Genomic DNA, 19,617 nt, shown 5'->3' on the forward strand with positions numbered 1-19,617 from the left:
TACCACTGCACTCCAGCCTTACCACTGTGCTTACAGGCATGAGCCACCGCATCCGGCCAGACTATGTCCTTTCTCTGCTCAAAGCCTCACATGGCTCCCAGCTCACTCAGAGAAAAAGCCAAAGTCCCCACCTTCCTATGAGGCCCTTCCCAAGCTGATGTCACTCACTTCTCCAGCCTCGCCGTGCCACCTGCCCAGCCCCATCTTTCTCCCACCCGACTTCTCCCACCACACTGGCCTCCTTGCTGCTTCTCTGTGCAGACTTCCAGCTCAGGACGTTTGCATATGCTGTTCCCTCTGCCTGGAACACATCCCTCTGACACCCACAGGGCGTTTTCCCTCTCATTGTCCAGGTCAATGCCCCTCCTCAGAGAGGCACATCCACTTTACCTAGATGAGTATTTCCAAGCTCATTCTTCCTCCCTCTCTGCTTTTCCCTTGGAGCACAGATCACTACCAGGTATCATATTTTACCTTTGATACATATTTTGTGTGTGTCATTGCCTGTCTCCCAGAGTGGACTTCAAGAGGACAGAAGTTTGCATCTGTTTTGTACTCTGATGGTGCTAGTGCCTGGAGTGGTCCTGATTTGCAGAATGAATGTGCAGGGGTGTGTGTGAAGGGTGGGGGGCAGTCACTCCCAGCCCTGCCCAGCCCCGCTGTGGCCCTTCAGTCCCTTCTCTGGATATGGCTTTCCTTCCTGCCTGTCCCACCCCCTGACCCTCAAGGAAAGGCCAGGGCAGCCAGCTTGTCTCTTAGAAGCGAGGTTTCCAGCTGTAGGGCAGACCCTCTTCCTGTTACTCCATCCCAGATAAGCCCGACTGGAACTGCCCTCTCATGGAGGGTACTCCAGGGATGAAGGGCCTTACGGGCAGAGCCATCCTACTCACAGCCTCCATGACCTCATTGGAAAAGAGGCAAGACTCATGAGAGTGACTGACCCAGGTGGAGTTACTATGCTTGCCTACTTTTACAGATGAGGAAACTGAGGCTCAGAGAGGTGAATTTGTCTCCAGGACAGCTGGAGCCTCTATCCCCTTTTCTGTAAAATGGGGAGAATAAATCCTCTCTCCTAGGGTTAGCTTGAGGATTAAATGAGCCAAATAAAGCCTTTAAACACAGAGCCATGTCTGGCACATAGTAGGTGCTCAATAAATGTTGGCCACTCTTGTTCTGACAGGTGAACTAACTTCCCAAGGTCTCACAGTTAGTAAGTAGCACAGATAAATTCAAACCCAGATCTATCTGCATCTAAAGTGATTCCCAGAGGGGTGCAGTGGCTCACACCAGCACTTTGGGAGTCTGAGGCAGAAGGATCGCTTGTGCCCAGGGGCTCAAGACTAGCCTGGGCAACATAACAAGACATTGTTGGTCTCTACAAAAAACAAAAAATTACCCAGGCACAGTGGCATGAGTCTGTGGTCCCAGCTACTCAGGAGGCTGAGGCAGGAGGATGATTTGAGTCTGGAAGTTGGAGGCTGCAGTGAGCTGAGACCGCACCACTGCACTCCAGCCTGCGCCACACAGCAAGATCTTATTTCAAAAAAAAAGTTTACTAAAGTGACTCCTGTTCACAACCACAACATAATAATAATAGCGACAACAATAGTAACAACACCCCCAAGCAATAATAGCATTTTTCCACTGCAGACAGTGGCGCTGAGGGTAAAAGGATAAGGTCATCAGGTGACAGCCCCTGCCTGGCACCCAAAGCGGGACGTTGGGCCCTGCCCTCGCGCTGCCACGGCAGGGACAGGGGAGCAGCCAGCAGAGCCTCCCTCTGGGGATGCCTGGAGGGCCCAGTGGGGGTGGAGCGCCCTGGGCCGCCCTCGGGCTCTGGAAGGGGCCGCGCGGCCTGGAAGACATTACACGGCTGTCGGACGGGGGGCGTCGCTTGGAGTTCCGGAGGGGGTCCTGGCGGCGGACGCGCCGGGTGAAGGGACCGCCCGGCCACAAAGCGCGCTTTGTTCTGCGCACCCCCTGGGAGCTGGAACCAATGGATTGGCGGCAGCTGAGGTCATCTGTCAGGCAGAGCCGGGGGTCAGGCCCCGGGAAGGGGCTGCGAGGGAGGGCGGCGCGCATGGGCCGGCGGGGGTGCGGATGGGGGGCCGGTTAACGAGGCCGCGTTCTCTGGGGGCTCTGCAGCAGGTCGCTGCGCTGCTTTAGGCCTCAGTTTACCCGTCTGTCCAACAGGGAAGATCATTTCTGTCCTGTCCACCTCTGGGGGCTACTGTGAGAATCTAAGTATATGAGCTGCAATAATGATGATGATGACGACGACGGAGAACGACAGCCTTCTCCTAATGCGCAGTCTCTACTTCCCGCACCACGGAAGTGCCAAGGCAGGGGCTGGACCAAATATGCTTTGTAGCCTATAGTGCGTGCCTGTATGCCAGGCGGGGATGGATGTTTCACCCGGGGAAGTCAGGGCCTCCCCCTGATTCCCTGCCTTGACCCTGGGTGCCAGGCTTGGTCTGCCTTCTCCAGGGCTGATAGGTGCAGTGGCCCAAGCCCGAGCCCAGGAACCCACTGGAGCCTGTCCTTGGTGCCCTTGGCTGGGACTGGAGTGACCCAGATAGGTGTTTTTTTTTTTTTTTCTGATTGGAGGTAGGTCAGGGTCTGAAGGCTCTCCTCTGCCCCCTACAAAACTACAGCCCCTTCATTCATCAATTCACTCATTCATTCATTCACACTGCCACCTGCCTGTGCCTCAGAGTTCCCATTCACGAGATAACTAGGTTTCTAAACACTTGGACCCTGCCCTTGCGCTGCCTCGGGGGCAGCCAGGAGAGCCTCTCTCTGAGGATGCCCCCTAATCTGGTTACCCATGGGGCTCAGCAGGGGTGGAGCGACCCCTGGGGAAGGAGACCATCAAGTACAGGGAGGCCCAGAAACTGCCCAAAACGTGTATTTTTGGCTTTCTTGTGTTCTCAACCACGTTCATGATCCCCCCAAAAGGCTAAGAAGTACTGGTTGGAGCCAGGCACAGTGGCTCATGCCTGTAATCCCAGCACTTTGGGAGGCTGAGGTGGGAGGATCACCTGAGATTGGGAGTTCAAGACCAGCCTGACCAACATGGAGAAACCCCGTCTCTACTAAAAATACAAAAAAAATTATCCAGGCATGGTGGTGCATGCCTGTAATCTCAGCTACTAGGGACGCTGAGGCAGGAGAATCACTTGAACTCGGCAGGCAGAGGTTTCGGTGAGCAGAGATGGCACTACTGCACTCCAGACTTGGCGACAAGAGCAAAACTCTGACTCAAAAAATAAATAAAAAAAAAAAAAATAAAAGAAGAAGTACTGGTTGGAGTGCAGGGGAAGCAAGTGGGCTCCCAAATTCCACTGGCGGCAGTGGCGCTTGGAACAGCCATTTTGGAGAGCAATTTGCCAGGGTCTTAGAAGATGGAAATGGGCATATGCATCAGCCAGGCAGCTCTGCTCCTGGGTTCACAGTTGAAAGAGCAAAGAGTGATGGCGGGGGGCATTCACAGCAGCAAATAACTGTAAGCCTCACACGTCCACGAACAGCAGCATGACTAACAAATAGCTACATTCACACCCTGGAACACCATGCAGCAGTGAAAAAGAATGAGCTAGACATACCTGGAATTTATTCATTTGACAGATATTTATTGAAAACTACTATCTTTTGGGCACTGTTCTTAGCACTGAGCCTACAGTGATAAACAAGACAGATTAGGTCTTGCCTTAAGAATGTACATTTGGCCAGGTGAGATGGTTCACACCTGTAATCCCAGCACTTTGGCAGGTTGAGATGGGAGGCTCAATTGAGGCCAGGAGTTGAAAATCACCCTGATCAACATTGTGAGACCCCATCTCTACAAAAGAATAATAAAAAAACTAGCTGGGCATGGTGACGCACACCAGCTATTCAGGAAGCTGAGTGGGAGAATTGCTTGAGCCCAGAAGTCGGAGGCTGCAGTGAGCCACAATGGTGCTACTGCATACTCCAGCCTGGGCAATAGAGCAAGATCCTGTCTTAAAACAAACAAACAAACAAAAAACAAACAGACACAGAAGAAAATTTGAGAAAGTGTGATAAATGCCATAAAGAAAATAAAACTGGATAAAAGGATAGATGATGGGGGAGGGGGCTGTTTTAGACACTACGGTTGGGGAAGTCCCTGAAGAAGTGGCATCTGGGCATGGACCAGAATGTGGGAGACTGGGAGAAAAGCACACAAATGAATGGGATGGACAGCTGGGGCACAGCGCCAAGGGAGAAAAGCAATCTGCAAAACAATGCAAAAAAGAAAACAGTCTTCACTTAAACACATACACATCATTATCAAGTTAGATAAGAGTCTCGAAGGGTAGAGGCCAAATCCATGAAGGTAACTGTCCCCAGAGGGCAGAGGAATAAGCAGGACTAGGACTTGCGGTGGGCTTCCACTTGCCTCTAATATTTTAAATTTCTAATATTTAATTATTTAACATTTTAATATTTTAATGTTTAAAAGGTAAATATGGCTGGATGCGGTGGTTCATGCCTGTAATACCAACACTTTGGGAGGCTGAGGTGGGAGGATCGCTTGAGGCCAGGAGTTCGAGACCAACCAGCCTAGGCAACAGAGGAAGACCTGGTCTCTATAAATATTAAAAAAAAAAAAAAAAAAAAAAAAAGCTGGGCGTGGTGGAGAGCCTGCAGTCCTAGCTACTCAGGAGGCTGAGGCAGGAGGATGGCTTGAGGCCAGGAGTTTGAGGTTGCAGTGAGCTATGATCAGGACACTGCACGCCAGCTTTGGCAACAGAGCAAAACTCTAAGACAAATAATTTTTAAAAGTAAATATACTTACACAAAACTTGTGAAATGGCTGGGCATGGTGGCTCACGCCTGTAATCCCAGCACTTTGGGAGGTCGAGGCAGATGGATCATCTGAGGCCAAGAGTTCGAGACCAGCCTGGCCAACATGGTGAAACCCCGTCTCTACTAAAACAACAACGATAACAACAACAACAAACCATTGTGAAATTAAAAAAAAAAAAAAAAGAAATTTAAATTTACCACGGTGAAGTAGGTGGGTTCCAGGGCAGTGAAGGCACATACTGCCTTTCACCGGAGCCAATTTCCTGAGGGCACAGGTTTGTCTCGGGAGGGACAGTGTAGGGTCATGGTAGCCCAGCCAGTAGAAGCCCAGAAGCTTCTTGGAGGACGTACCTCCATTGCTGAGCCTGAGATTCTCTGGCCCAGCACCCCAAGTATAGACAGGGGTGGGCAGACATGTGTGCAAGGTCGCAGAACAAGAGGAGGTAAGCAGAACCTGAACTCCAGACTGCCAGCTGAACCCGGATTAACTGATCCGTCTCTCAGCACGGAGCCTGCGTCCAGCCCCTTTCCACAGCGGTTGCTCTGCAGGCCAGATCTGCCGTGGGGGCAGGAGAGCAGCGCCACCTGCTGCTATAAGAGGGATACGCAACTCTCAGCGACCAACAGGTTACACTCTTTAAAACCCAGCTCCTCTTCCTTAAGTGACCAACCAATCCCCCCAACTGCGAATCTGTTCTGCACCTCCTTCCCAGTGCCTGGCAGGGCACTTAGCACTGCATGGTTGGGTCTTCTCTGCAAGAAGGGAAGATTGCTTCAGGAGAGGCCGATCATCTTCACTCTTATTCCAGCCCAGTGGGCATAGGAGGAGTTTACTCACATTAGACAGTGGCATCTCACCCTCGATACAAACCTTAGGGGAACACAATCCATTTGACAGCCTGGAGGAAGTTCCCAGGGAAGGGACAGAACTGCCCAAGGTCACACAGTTAATGAGTAGACAAGCTGGGGGGAATGAGTAGACTCATTCCACTGGGGATGGAAGTGGAGGGAGGTCACCATATTTGAGAATAACTGACGCAGTCTAAATAAGTAGCTCTTAGCATGTGCTCCCTGAACAGCAGTATCAGCATCATCTGGGAACTTGTTAGCAAAGCAAATTATCAGGCCCTGCCCCAGATCTCCTGAATCAGAAACTCTGGGGATCGGGTATGGTGGCCACACAATCCCAGCACTTTGGAAGGCCACACAATCCCATCACTTGTGCCCAGGAATTTAAGACCAGTCTAGAGAACGTGGCAAAACCTTGTCTCTACAAAAAAAATTAGAAGGGCACGGTGGCACATCTGTAGTCTCAGCTACTCAGGAGGCTGAGGTGGGAGGATCCCTTAAGCCCGGGAGGTCGAGGCTACAGTGAGCCATGATCTTGCCACTGCACTCCAGCCTGGGTGACAGGGCATGACCCTGTCTCAAAAAAAGAAAAGAAAAGAAAGTGGGGTAGAGCCCAGTAATCTGGGATTTAGCGAACAAGCTTGAGACCCTGAGCTGTTGGTCTAAAGGAATTGTACCCCCCCTTTTTAAAAAACTTTTATTTTGGAATATTAGATTTACAGAAAAGTTGTAGAGACAGTACAAACAGTTCCTGTATACCCTTCACCCAGCATACTGGAAGGTCCGCATCTTACTTCACCATGGTACATTTGGCAAAACCGAGACTGAAATTGATATATTAACTAAAATTCAGACTTGCTTCAAATTTCCAATTTTCCCACTAATGTCATTTTGATTCCAAGATCCAGTCCAGAATACCACACTGCATTGAGGACGCTCTCCCTTTTCAGTTCTGTTACTGCTCACCTCTGTCATCCTTCCCCTGGAAAGAGAGTGGGTGAGAAAAGCTGTTGTCCTTATTATTGAACTGGGGAAACTGAGGCTTAAAAGTGCCAAGTGACCAAGTTCCCTTAGAGGGCAGTGAGAACAAGGTCTGCCTTACTCTGTTCCCTTTCCCCGGAGACTCTTGGTTTTCAGAAGCCCCTCTGGAACATCGTAGCTGGCCTAACCCTGTACCACCAGTGCAGACAAGGAAGTACCCCTACTACAGAGGGTCCAGCCCTTGGAGAGACTCACTTCCTGCCCCAACACCTCTTCCCCTAGACCCTGAGGGACAATGTCTTAGTGCCTTCAAACTTGGCAGAGTGAGGCCCCATGAAACACAGAGAGAGAGAGAAAGGGAGAAGAGGGAAATACTTTTATTTGCCCATCCAAAATAATTTGTGATAGGTGAAAAATGGCCACAAGCTCCTTGTGGTTCCACTCATCAAGACATGGAGTGTTTCTCATCTGTTGAATCTGGGCAAAGCCTTGTGATTTGCTCTGACCAAAAGAACTTAGCAGTAGTGACATTGTCCTAGTCCCAGTTCCAGGCCAAGAACCCAAGAAGTCTTTCAGCTTCTACTCTCACTCCCTTGGAACCTTGAAGCCATCATGTGAATCAGCCTGAGCTAGCCTGCTGGAGAGGCCACATTGAGGAGAACCAAGCAACTCCAGCCAACAGCCTGTCACCTGCCAGGCAAGTGAGTAAGGCTATTGTAGATCATCCAGGCCCAGTTGAGGTAACAGCTGACATTAGCTCCATGAGGGACTCCTGGTGGGAGCAGCAGAACTGCCCAGCTGAGCCCAGCCCAAATTGCCAACCCACAGAATTGTGGGCAAATAAAGGATCTGTTTTTAGCTGCCAGGTTTGGGGATGGTTTGTTACACAGCAGAAGCTAACTGGTACACAAATCCACTTTTCTCTCATGGTAATGGGATCTCAGTTTTATTGCAGAAGGCAGAGTGCCAGTCTCAGTAGATGAAACATGACTGGTGTATTCAATCATGACAATTCTGTTCCCTGCTGTTTTAGCTTTCTCTGCAGCTAGAGGTGCAGTGGTAGCTGGCTCAAACCAAGGGCAGCTAAGTGAAAATATGCAGGAGGAGACAGCAAGAAACAGGCTTCTAACCAAGGTTTTACTTTCTGATAGAAGGTGACAGGTCTGGCCGGGTGTGGTGGCTCATGCCTGTAATCCCAACACTTTGGGAGGCCAAGGCAGGCAGTTCACAAGGTCAGGAAATTGAGACCATCCTGGCTAACATGGTGAAACCCTGTCTCTACTAAAAATACAAAAAATTAGCCAGGGATGGTGGCACATGCCTGTAATCCCACTACTCAGGAGGCTGAGAAGGGAGAGTAGCTTGAACCTGGGAGGTGGAGGTTGTAGTGAGCTGAGATTGCGCCACTGCGCTCCAGCCTGGGCAACAGAGTGAGACTCCGTCTCCAAAAAAAAAAAAAAAAAAAGGTGACAGGTCCAACTAGTTTGGCCCTTCCTCTTCCTCTACCCCTCCTTCCTTGAATCCACACATGATTCTTAGAGCTACAGCAGCTGTCTTGGGACCATGAAGGAACATGCACTGCGAGCAAGGCAGAGGATCCAAGATTGGGCCCTTATCATCATGGAGCTGCCGAACCAACCGTCAGCCACCCATCTCCAGAATCCATGCTATGTAGAAAATCCATCTTCTGCTTCTTTAAACCACTGCAACCAAGGTTTCCTTGCCTCGTAGCTGAATGCAGCCCATATGAGAGGTTCAATATGTCTATAATATGTCTTATATTTGTCTATACATATAGACAAAAATGCAGAGGGATCCTTGTCCTTGGGAATTTGGAGCTGGCAGCGTGTGGCTCCCCAAGCCCATTTCTGTTCTCATTTCACCCTCTCAGTAATGCTTCAAGGGTAAGGCCATGATCCTATTGTCACAGACGTGGGAACTGGGGCTCCAACACTGTACAATGAGTCCAAGGCCTTGCAGCTGGCGAGAGGGTGCCCAGAGTCAGACCCTCTCTCCAGGTTCAAAGGGAGTGTACCCCTGCTATCCCTTCTGCATGGCCCAGCCTGCTGGAGGCCAAGTGTGTCTTCTGGGCTCTTGAAGGTGGCAGCAGGTGCCAGGGAGGCTGCTACTGCAAGTCTGGTGTGGATGCCCCCAGGTACACCCTTAGGTCCGAGAGAGTGGACTGGACAAGCTTGGCAGGGATGGTCTCTCGCTGCAGCTGCTGGTAGGCCGCGTAGCGGTGGCAGCCGCCGAAGGAGTAGAAGTAGTCACCTCCCTGGGACCCTTTGATCCAGAGGACATCGATGGGGGGCACGCTGTCGGGGTCCTCCTGGGGAGAAGGGGCACAGAGTCAATGGACATTGTACAAGGCTTGAGAGTTTGCAAAGCAGACTTTGTCCCCCTGTGCTGAGCTCCTTACAAGGTGCTCACACTGGACTGAGAGACAGCTGTTAAATAGCAGGACTTTTGTGAGCTGGTCACCATCATCTTGTAGCTTGAAAATGAGCCATGGGAGAGTTTTACACCAGAGAAATGGACAGATGCTACAAATCAGGATTTCTCCCATCCAGACCCCAGGTTGTTAGACATGCATCAGTATACCATACGCGCACTCTCCATCGGCCCCTGGGAATACAGTACAGCTGGAATGAGACAGAATCAGGCCCTGCCTTCAGGGGGCTCCAGTCTAGTGAGAAAGATAGAACAAGAACTAAATATTAGAGTGACAAATGCTATGATAATAACACAGGCAACAGGACAGAGATGGGCTCCAAGAGCCCTCTCTGAGGTGAGAATGAAGCAGAGCACTTGGAAAGATAGAGAGGTGGGGCCAGGCGCTATGGCTCACGCCTGTAATCCCAGCACTTTTGAAGGCCAAGGCAGGCGGATCATTAGAGGTCAGAATTTCGAGACCAGCCTGGTCAAAATGGCAAAACCCTGTCTTTACTAAAAATACAAAAATTAGCTGGGTGTGGTTGTACATGCATGTTATCACAGCTACTTAGGAGGCTGAGGCAGGAGAATCACTTGAACCTGGGAGGCAGAGGCTGCAGTGAACTGAGATTGCACCACTGCACTGCAGCCTGGGCTAGCCAGAGTGAGACCCCATTTAAGGAAAAAAAAAAAAAAAAAAAAAGAAAGATAGAGAAGTGGAATAGTTCAATGAAGAGCCTGACTGCCCAGGTTCAAATCTAGTTCTGCTACTTAACAACTATGTGATCTTGGGCAGTTAACCTTTTTGTGCCTCAGTTGTGCCATCTGTCAAATGGGATGGAGATAACAGATGCATCCCATAGAGCTTTTGGGTTAAATGAGTTAATATATTTAAAGCACTTCAAACCATGCTTGGCACCCAGAAAGCGCTCAGTAATGTATGCTGTGTATGACCTGAGGGAAGAACATTCCACGCAGAGGGAACAGCAAATGCAAAGTGCCTAAGGCCACAGCAGGTTCACTGTGTAGGAGGCATGGCAAGGAGGCCAGCGTGACTACAGTGGACTCCAGGGCTCAAGCAATGGTCAGAAAGGCCAGTAGGAGCCAGATGGTGCATGTCTGCTTTTAAGAGCAGTAGGTGGGCCCTGGAGTGTTCGCAGCAGGGGAGGGTGACATGATCTGATGCACATTCTAGAAGGTTGTCACGGGAGAACAGACTTGGCAGGCTGGACAAGGGCACAAGGCGGAAGGCGGAGGGGAGGCTTCTGTGGGTGTTCAGCAGAAGATGCTGGTCTAGATGACGGTGTGGTGGGGACAAGGAGAGGTTTGGGACACATTTAGGGGGCAGATCCAAGGGATCTTGCGGAAGGGGTACATCCAAGGGCCAGAGAAAGAGAAGAATCTAATTTGACTTCCTACTAGGGGCCTGTGCAGCCAGGTGGAGAGTGGGTCATCCTCTAAGTGGGGAAAGACTGGGGCAGGACGGGTGCAGGGTGGAGTGCTCTGGGGAGACCCCATTAAGTGTTAGTTGCCTGAAAGGCCTCCTGCCGCTGGCCCACAGGTTCTCTCTCATGATTCCACAAATGATTATTCAGCAGTAAGGCACAGCAGTTGCAAGCCTGAGCTCTGGAACCCGGCACACCGGACTCTGGATCTCGGCTCCTGTCCACAGCAGCTGGGGCACCCAGGCCTCTGAACATTATTCCTTACCTGTAAACTGGGAATAAGTCACCTAGAGGGCTGCTGATGAAGAGTCAGTGAGCTGATGCCTATGGGGTGTTAGTGAAGCTCTAAGGAGGGCAGCTGTGCCAGGCAGGCCTTGTGCTGGGTACTGGAGGCATGAGGGTGATTGGTCAGAATGATGGCTCCCAAAGATGTCCAGGTCCGAATCCTTGTGCATGTGTTACCTTACATGGGAGAAGGGACTTGGCAGATGGAATTGAGGTAAGGATTGTGAGATGGGGAGATTATCCAGGGTTATCTAGCTGGCTCAAATGTCATTATCAGGGTCCTTACAACTGGAAGAGGAGGTCAGAGTGATGCGATGTGAGAAGGCCTGGCCTGATGTTGCTGGTTTTGCAGACGGAGGAAAAGGCCATGAGCCAAGCAGTGTGGGTAGCGTCTGGAAGCTGTGAAAGCCGAGGAAATGGATTCTCCCCTGGAGCCTACAGAAAGCAGTGCAGCCCTGCTTGATTTTAGCCCAGTAAGACCCATTTTGGACCTCTGACCATAAATAAATCTGTGTTGTTTTAAGCCATCGACTGTGGTAACTTACAGTGGCCCCGGAAAACCAATACAGGTGTATTAGTAAGCAAAGGCAGAGCTGGTTCTGGCCCTCAGAGCACACGGTTCCAGCACAGAAGGCAAGTGTCTCAACAGGACGTTAAAAGACAGTGGGCTATAATCCTAGCACTTTGGGAGGCCAAGGCGGGCAGGTCACTTGAGGTCTGGAGTTCAAGATCAGCCGGGCCAACATGGGGAAACCCCATCTCTACTAAAAATACAAAAATTAGCCGGGCGTGGTGGCGGACACCTGTAATCCCAGCTACTCCAGAGGCTGAGGTAGGAAAATCGCTTGAATCCGGGAGGCGGAGGTTGCAGTGAGCCGAGATTGCACCATTCCTCTACTCCAGCCTGGGTGACAGAGCGAGACATTAAAAAAAAAAAAAAGGGAGTTATGCTGGTGGGCACACAGGTGGCTGCATGCCCACAGAAGCCCCTAACCTGGTAGGGATGGTCAGGGAAGATCTTGATATTGAGACAGGAAGACCAAGGAAGAGTCAGAAACAACAAGGAAGAGATAGAAGAGATATCTCTCCTATCTCAACAGGAGAAAAAACCCAGTGGTGGACAGGGCATGCATGGCAGATCCCTTCCCATCTCAGATAGCCAGGTACTGTGCTACTGCTGTGGGACGAGGTCCTCACCCTTGTGGAGCTCATAGGAGCTCGGGAAAACAGAATATGAAATGCAACACAAATAAATGTATAATATTTCTGGGGGACATAAGTGGTATTCTGAAACACATCTCAGGCTAAAGGGAGAGCTAGAGAGGTCAGGGACCCTGACCAACGGTGATCAAGGAGGCCGAGAGCTGAAGCAGGCAGGGGAGCAGGCCTTGTGTTTGTCTGGGGACGTGGCTCCAGGCAGTGAGGACAGTAGTATAAACACTAGGACTGAAACGGGTGGCTGTAGTGGTGCTGGGTGGGGCTTAGGGATCTCATGTGCTCACCTTCTGAGCGTCTGGGGGAAGGGGACGCAATGTCACACAGGGCTAACCTGACACCTGTTCCTGCAGCGCCCCCCACCCAAGTTCCTGCCAGAGTCACTCCAGCATTCTCGAACACTCTCCCTCAGTGGTGGAGCTGACCCTTGACCTCCCTCACTTCCCATTCAGACAAGGCCCTCCCAGCAGATAGGACACATCCAGTCCACTGTCACTGACTGTCATGGCCATGAGACCCCATGGCTTATCTCTGGGCAGTGGGGCCCAGCTGTCTGGGTGTGACTTCCAGCTGTGGTCACTTTTTAAGCACCTGATCTTGGTCAAGGCGCTGAAATCTTCCCTTGCCTCCGTTTCTCGTCTGCAAAAGAGACACTATCTACCTCATAGGGTTGGCATAGGAAATTAAGGGACTTCCTGCAGCTCCTGGGCCACTGCAAGCACTAGCGTTATAAGCGTTATCACCACTACTTTAATTATCTCATCCAATTTCCTCCTTGCTCAAGTGAGGAAACAGAGGTACAGAGAGGCCCAACCACTTGCTCAAGGTCACACAGCAGATGCTAAGCTCCGGCTGAGCCCGGAACCAGTCCATTTCGTGTCCATCGCGGCGACCTCCCTCCTCCGGAGCCCTCCCTCCAGCTGGCCGGCCTCCCCGGGGCCTCACCCGGATCGTGTCCACGAGGCTCTGCACCTTGGCGTGGTCCAGCACGGACGGCAGCGGCCGGATGAGCACGCTCAGTGGCACGTTGTGCACCGCGGAGATGCAGCCCGAGTGGATGCTGCCGCCCTGCGCGCCGCCGCTCGGCCCGGGCCCCTCGGGCGCCCCCCGACCCGCGCCGGCCCTGCCCAGCGTTCCTCCCGCACGCAGCCCCATCGTCGCCGCCAACGTCGTAGCCGCCGCCGCGGGACGCGCAGCCTCCCGGGCTTTAACTCCGGCCGGTCCGTACCATTCCGCGCAGCCGGGGGGGGGGGGGGGGGGGGGGGCGCCGGGTCAGGGCAGCGCGCGTTTCTCCCCCGGCGCCACTGTGGTCCAGCCTCCACCCAGCGGTCCCCAACCCGACTCCGGCTCCGCTCGCTGCGTGCTGCCGAACTCGCGCGGGGTTCTGGCTCTCCACCTGGGGGCGCTTTCCGCCTCCCCTCCGCCGCGCGGCGTCCGGGGAGTGGGAGCGCCCGGGCTGGCTGACTCAGGGTGAGTTTGCAGGTCGCGAGGCGGGAGGGGCGCGGGTGACGCACCGGCCGGGGTGACTTAGGCCGCGGGGGCGGGGGCGGAGAGCGCGGCGGACCTGCCCAGCCAGGATGAGTCGGCAAAGCCCGCAGTGCGCCGCCGCCCCGCTGCTAGGGCTCCTAGCCAGCGAGGTGATCATCCCCACAACGGTTCCACTCCCAAGCTGGTGCTGGCTGTGTCTGGAGCCTTTCTGAACGCTTTGCTGGTATATTAACTTATTTAAACCGCAAAACAACCCTCCAAGGAAGGTATGATTGTTATTCCCATTTTACAGAAGAGGAGATTGAGACACAGAGGTTTAAGTGATTTACCCAAGGCAATGGAGCTAGTAAGTGGCCGAATCCGCGTTCAAATCCAGACACTCTGGCCCAAGAGTCCGCTCTTTACCCTACCGCTGGCTGCCTTGGTGCAACAGGGACTTCACACGGAGCCCTCAGGAGGCGCGCTATATGTGGACCCTGCCTTCAAGTTCCACACTGTTTGTATCATTACAGCACTACTAGGAAGTAGCTGCAGTTCTAGACCCGCTTGTCCAAGGTCAGCTGGAATGAAAGTCAGGTCATAAGAGTCCAAACCATGGGACCACTTAACCACCACTCCAAGCAGGAAGGTAGGGGATCCCAGGCTCGGCTGAAGACAAGCGTGTCTGGTTTGCTTGTCTTCCTTCTTACCCTGGATGGCACGAACATGGAGGAATGCATACTTACCCTGCTAGCTGGAGAAAATTCGAGATGGAGGAGGGGCGGCCAGGGGTTTCTACTTTGCCTTGCGTCGGTTGTTGACACTTTCTGAACCCCATCTGTAGAATGAAGTAATGCTGCCCATCACTCAAAGTTGTGTGAATTGAGAGTGCTCATAGTGCTCTGTGAATTGAGAGTGCTCATAGTGCTCTGTGAATTGCATAACATCCATTTTGCTGTTGAAGATCATTTATTTTGGGTTCTTAGTCTCTCACAAAACCTTAATCTCACAAAATCTTAGTCTCTCAGAAAACACCGAGACCAAGTCTTGAACCTTTCCCTTTGGAAACATAATTCCCGTAAGCACCTAAGGGATACTTTGTTTCAAGCAGTAGAACTGACACCCACACCTCTGCACTGGCTCTCCAAAAAAAATTTGGGCGCGATGGCTTACGCCTGTAATCCGAGCACTTTGGGAAGTTGAGGTGGATGGATTGTCTGAGGTCAGGAGTTCGAGACCAGTCTGGCCAACATGGTAAAACCCCATCTCTACTAAAAATACAAAAAAATTAGCGGGGCATGGTGGCCTGTGCCTGTAATCCCAACTGCTCAGGAGGCTGAGGGAGGGGAACTGCTTGAACCAGGGATATGGAGGTTGCAGCAAACCAAGATTGCACCACTGCACTCCAGCCTGGGCGACAGAATGAGACTCTGTCTCAAAAAAAAAGAATTAGAGAATTTCATCAAGAGGGAAGTTATCCCTTCTATAACATCTTCCTCATTACGGGAGGTAAGAATGGCAGGATAACAGTTTCTAGAATGGAAAAGTAGAGATCTGGCCTGATTCTCTCACCATGGTGTGCCCTGGGGAGGCCTCATCTCCTGGCATCAAATTCTGTGTGTTAAGATATCTATGGCCCAATTCAAAATGGCTTAAGCAATAAGAATGTTTGTTTTCTCATATAAGATGTTTGGAGGTAGGCATGTCCAAGGTTGGTAAAGAGGCAGTTGAACAATGTGATCAAAAACCCCGATTCTGTCTGGGCCTGATGATTCACACCTGTAATCTTAGCACTTTGGAAGGCGGAGGCAGGCGAATTACTTGAGGCCAGGAGTTCAATACCAGCCTGGCCAACATAGTGGAACCCTGTCTCTACCAAAAGTACAAAAATTAGCCAGGCATGGTGGCATGTACATGTAGTCCTAGTTATTCCAGAAGCAGGAGAATTGCTTAAAACTGAGAGGTGGATGTTGCAGTGAGCTGAGATCCCATCACTGCACTCCAGCCTGAGCAACACAGTGAGACGCCGTCTTGGGAAAGAAAAAAAAAAGATTCTGGTTCTGTCTATCCTTTTGTGCCATCATCCTCAGTGTTCTGTTATCCTGGGGAATGCCCCTCATGGTCGCAAGATGGCTGCTGTAGCTCAAAGCATCACATCACTACATGCGAAGGTCCAAAAGAGAAAGTTAGGACATCCCTTTGAGCCTCTTTTTAAGTGTGAAGAAAACTTTCCTGGCTGGATGCAGTGGCTCGCACCTTCTGACCTTACACTCCTTGAGCCCTGAAGTCCACTGTAGTCACACTGGCCTCCTTGCTGTGCCTACTCCACAGCGAATGTGTCCTGGTCTCAGGCCCTTTGCATTTACTGTTCCCTCTGCATGGAACACCCTTCTCTCAGGTCACATACAGCATACATTACTGAGTGCTTTCCACATGCTCAGCATGGTTTGATGCACTCTACATACATTAACTCATCAAACCCAACAGCTCTATGAGATGAGTCTGTTATCTCCATCCCCATTTGGTTGATGGGGCATGCCTGTGGGAGCTCTGCCCATACATAAGCACATTCTGGAGGTGCCAGGCCATTCACTAATGGGGGCAGGAGCTGGCAAGTAAATGCCAGTCTTTCAGAGAGATGCTCTAGACGATTCAGATCTTTCTGGACCCTTCTCAGAGACCAGAAGTACTCAGCCCTATTGCTACAACTGACTTCACTAACACACCCTCTGTCCCATTCCTCCCACCCCTCACTTCTGCTTCCAGGGATCACCATCCACATAAACAACTTTCACTCAAGTCTCAGACTTGCTATCAGGGAACGAAGACAAAAACAAAAGGGAAACTTGATACTGGGTCATCCCCTATAGTTCTGTACCTCGCCTGGGCTATTTTATTAGATGTGTGACCTTGGGCCAGTCCCCTGTCTGTGCCTGTTTCCTAATCTGCAAAATGGACATAATGCCACCTAATTCACAGGGATGCTGGAAGAATGAAGAGAGCCGATATTAGGTGAAGTCCTTAGAACCGTGCACAACACATTATAGGTGCTCAATAAATGTTTGCTGTTTGATTGGACTTTAAATTATAATAGGGCTTGAAGGTCTCTCTGTGTCTTCACTTTCAGACTAGTCTTGATGTATTAGTCAAGTCTTTTGTTTACCAGTGACAGAAAGCCAATGTGAATTAGCTTAATGAAAATGGGGATGCTTGGCTATTCCCTTGACCAAGGTGAAGCCAGGCCTCAGGGGAAAGTAGGTTGAGAGATTTCTTTTCTCTGCCCCTCACTCAGCAGAGGGATTATCTCTACATGTCAGGAACATGGCTGTCTATAGCGATTGATATTTGGCTTTAAATAAGGGAAGCCTGACAAGAGAGACTTAATACAACTTAAAATGTTTCTTCCATTGAAAAATAAAAAGTCTGGCTGTGTGTAGTGGCTCACCCCTGTAATCCCAGCACTTTGGGAGGCCGAGGCGGGCAGATCACCTGAGGTTGGGAGTTCAAGACCAGCCTGACCAACATGGAGAAATCCCATCTCTACTAAAGACACAAAATTAGCTGGGCATGGTGGTGCCTGCCTGTAGTCCCAGCTACTCGGGAGGCTGAGGCAGGAGAATTGTGTGAACCCTGGAGGCAGAGGTTGTGGTGAGCCAAGATTGCACCATTGCAGTACAGCCTTGTCAACAATGCTTGAGATGGAGTGAAATTCCATCTCAAAAAAGAAAAAAAAAAAAAAAAAAGGGCTAGAGGCAGGAAGTCCATGGCTGGGATGACTGCTCCATGATACTTAGTGGCATAGGTCCTTTCTATCTTTCTGCTGTAATTTTAGAGCAGAGTGTTCATTCTCAGGGTCACCTCCTATTCAAGATTGCTGCTGAAGTGCAAGCCATCTCATCCAAATTCCAGCCTGGAAAGAGGTGGAGAAAGGGAAAGGCAAAGGATAGGACAGTTCCCTTTTATAGGATGCTATCTCAGAAGTTTTGTATATTACTTCTCCTTGCATGTCATTGACTGGAAATTGGTCATGTGGCCAACCCTGGCTGCAAGGGTAGCTGGTTATTTTGTCTTCATTCATCATGGCAATGTGCTCAGCTAAAATTGGAGTTCTCTTCCTAAGGAAGAATAGAGATTGATAAGTAGCTGGCAATTGGAGCCATAGCTCTCCAGTTATAGGCCGTGTGGCACAGAGAGTGGGAGAGAGAGAAAATTTCCAAGTTCCAGTCAGATGCCCACATATGAACAAACAAGCTGTGGCCTTGGGGGACAGAGAATTTTTTAAAAGCATAAGCCACCATTATTTATTATAATGACTTAAAGGTATGGAATTAATTTAAAGATAATTACTGGTCACCTGCTATTGGCTAGGCTAGACCCAGTGGATTTTGTGATGAGCAAAAAAGACACTGCCAATCTCTGCCTTGTGAAGCTTACAGTGTAGTGGAGGATTCAGACAATGACCAAACAGTCACGTGGGTTAATGGAAAGTAAACATTGATGGTAGGTGCTGCAAAAGAATGGCATGTGGTTCTGAGGATGTGTCTTAGTCATTTTGGGCTAAGTTGGGCTAAGGTATTGCTCTACCACAGCAATACCATAGACTGGGTGGCTTATAAACAACAGAAATTTATTTCTCACAGTTTTGGGGGCAGAGAAATCCAAGATTAAGATGACTTTGTATCTCCCCAACATTCATATGCTGAAATCCCAACCTCCAGGTGATGGCATTGGGAGGTGGGCCTTTGGGAAGTGATTATGTCATGGGGCAGAGCCCTCATGAGTGAGATTAGTGTCTTTTTTTTCTTTCTTAGAGACAGGGTCTCACTTTGTTACTCAGGCTGGAGTGCAGTGGAAATGTAAGGAAAACTTCAAATTTTTTAAAAAATCAGGAACCTGGTAATATCTAAGGAATTCTGAACAGAATATTGGTAGAAATATGGATGAAAAAGGCCATTCAGATGAGAAAGTGAGGAAGATATTGGACAATGAAAAAAAGGCCATCTTCTTATAAAATGGCAAAGAACTTGACAGAATTATGTCCATGTTCTAGTGTTTGGTAGAAGGTAGAACTTGTGAGCAATGAAACTGGATATTTAGCTAAAGCTATTTCTAAGCAAAGTGTTGAAGCTGTGGCTTGGCTCCTCCTCATTGCTTACAGGAAAATATAAGCAGAAAGAAATGAGTTCAGGATGCAACTTTTAAGCAAAGAGGAAGCAAAACATAAAGATTTGAAAAATTTTCAGCCTATCCATATTGCAAAAAATGAGAAAGAATGTTTGGAGAAAACACTATAGTCTCCATGGGAGACTGTAATGATTATGAGCTTAATCAGTTGTCCCAGTAGGAAAACTGCCACCTTGAACTGAAGGGGAAGGAGATGGGAAGGGATGAAGGAAGGCTGTTGGACTTCTTGGATTTTTCGGGACAAGACCAGAATGCAAACTATTCTTCAAGACAAGGGAATAATGACCCTGAAGGCAATTCAGAGATCACCAAAGCTATCTCCTTGCTTTCAAAAGTGGGAGGCATTGCCTTGCATTCAACAGGTCAGAGGGCCTCTGTCCAAAGCCATGGAGGAAGAGCTGCCCAGAGCTGTTGGGATGCGGCCACCCAGAGCCCTGGGAACATGACCTCTGCTGGATACAGCTGTAGGGGCTGGACCACCATCCCAGAGGGTGCAGAGGGTGGGCCCACCACCATCGTGGGTCTGGAAGGCTGCCTCAGTGGACCTGGAGGCAGAGCATTGAACCAAAAATGATTTTTCTTAAGACTTAAGATCTCATGTAGTTTGCCTTCCAGTTTGAACGTAATTTGGATCTGCTATTCCTTTCCTCCTTCCTACTTCTCCCTCTTGGAATGGTCTATCTTATGCCTGTCTTACCATTGTATTTTGGAAGCAAATAACTTGCTTGATTTCACAGGCTCACAACTGGAGAGCAGTTTGCCCCAGGATGCATCACACCTTGAGTCTCCACCACATCTGACTTAGATGATACTTAGCTAATAAAACTTTGGATTTTAGACTTTAGAATTGATGCCAGAATGGGTTAAGACTTTTGGGCTGTTGGGATGTAAGGATCGAATGTATTTTGAATATGACAAGGATGTGAAT

The 19,617-nt window shown here is 50.1% G+C and overlaps 1 protein-coding gene and 1 pseudogene across 2 annotated transcripts; both read right to left on the bottom strand.

Moving 5' to 3' along the window:
• Positions 1–6,364: 6,364 nt before the first annotated feature.
• On the bottom strand, positions 6,365–8,752 carry LOC116562606 (annotated as a pseudogene). Its single transcript, XR_004274041.1, has 3 exons — positions 8,668–8,752; positions 8,084–8,571; positions 6,365–7,873 (listed from the first exon to the last, which is right to left on the bottom strand). The product of XR_004274041.1 is annotated as an uncharacterized LOC116562606 (transcript).
• SRXN1 (sulfiredoxin 1) lies at positions 8,668–13,397 on the bottom strand. The gene is made up of 2 exons (XM_032295362.1): positions 12,984–13,397; positions 8,668–8,989 (listed from the first exon to the last, which is right to left on the bottom strand). Exons 1-2 carry the CDS (start codon positions 13,191–13,193, stop codon positions 8,786–8,788), a joined length of 414 nt encoding a protein of 137 aa, XP_032151253.1. The 5' UTR covers positions 13,194–13,397; the 3' UTR covers positions 8,668–8,785.
• Positions 13,398–19,617: the final 6,220 nt, after the last annotated feature.

This window comes from Sapajus apella, unplaced genomic scaffold (genome assembly GCF_009761245.1).
Source record: "Sapajus apella isolate SASKATOON/1434 unplaced genomic scaffold, GSC_monkey_1.0 scaffold33, whole genome shotgun sequence".
In the NCBI taxonomy this organism is placed as follows: domain Eukaryota; kingdom Metazoa; phylum Chordata; class Mammalia; order Primates; family Cebidae; genus Sapajus; species Sapajus apella.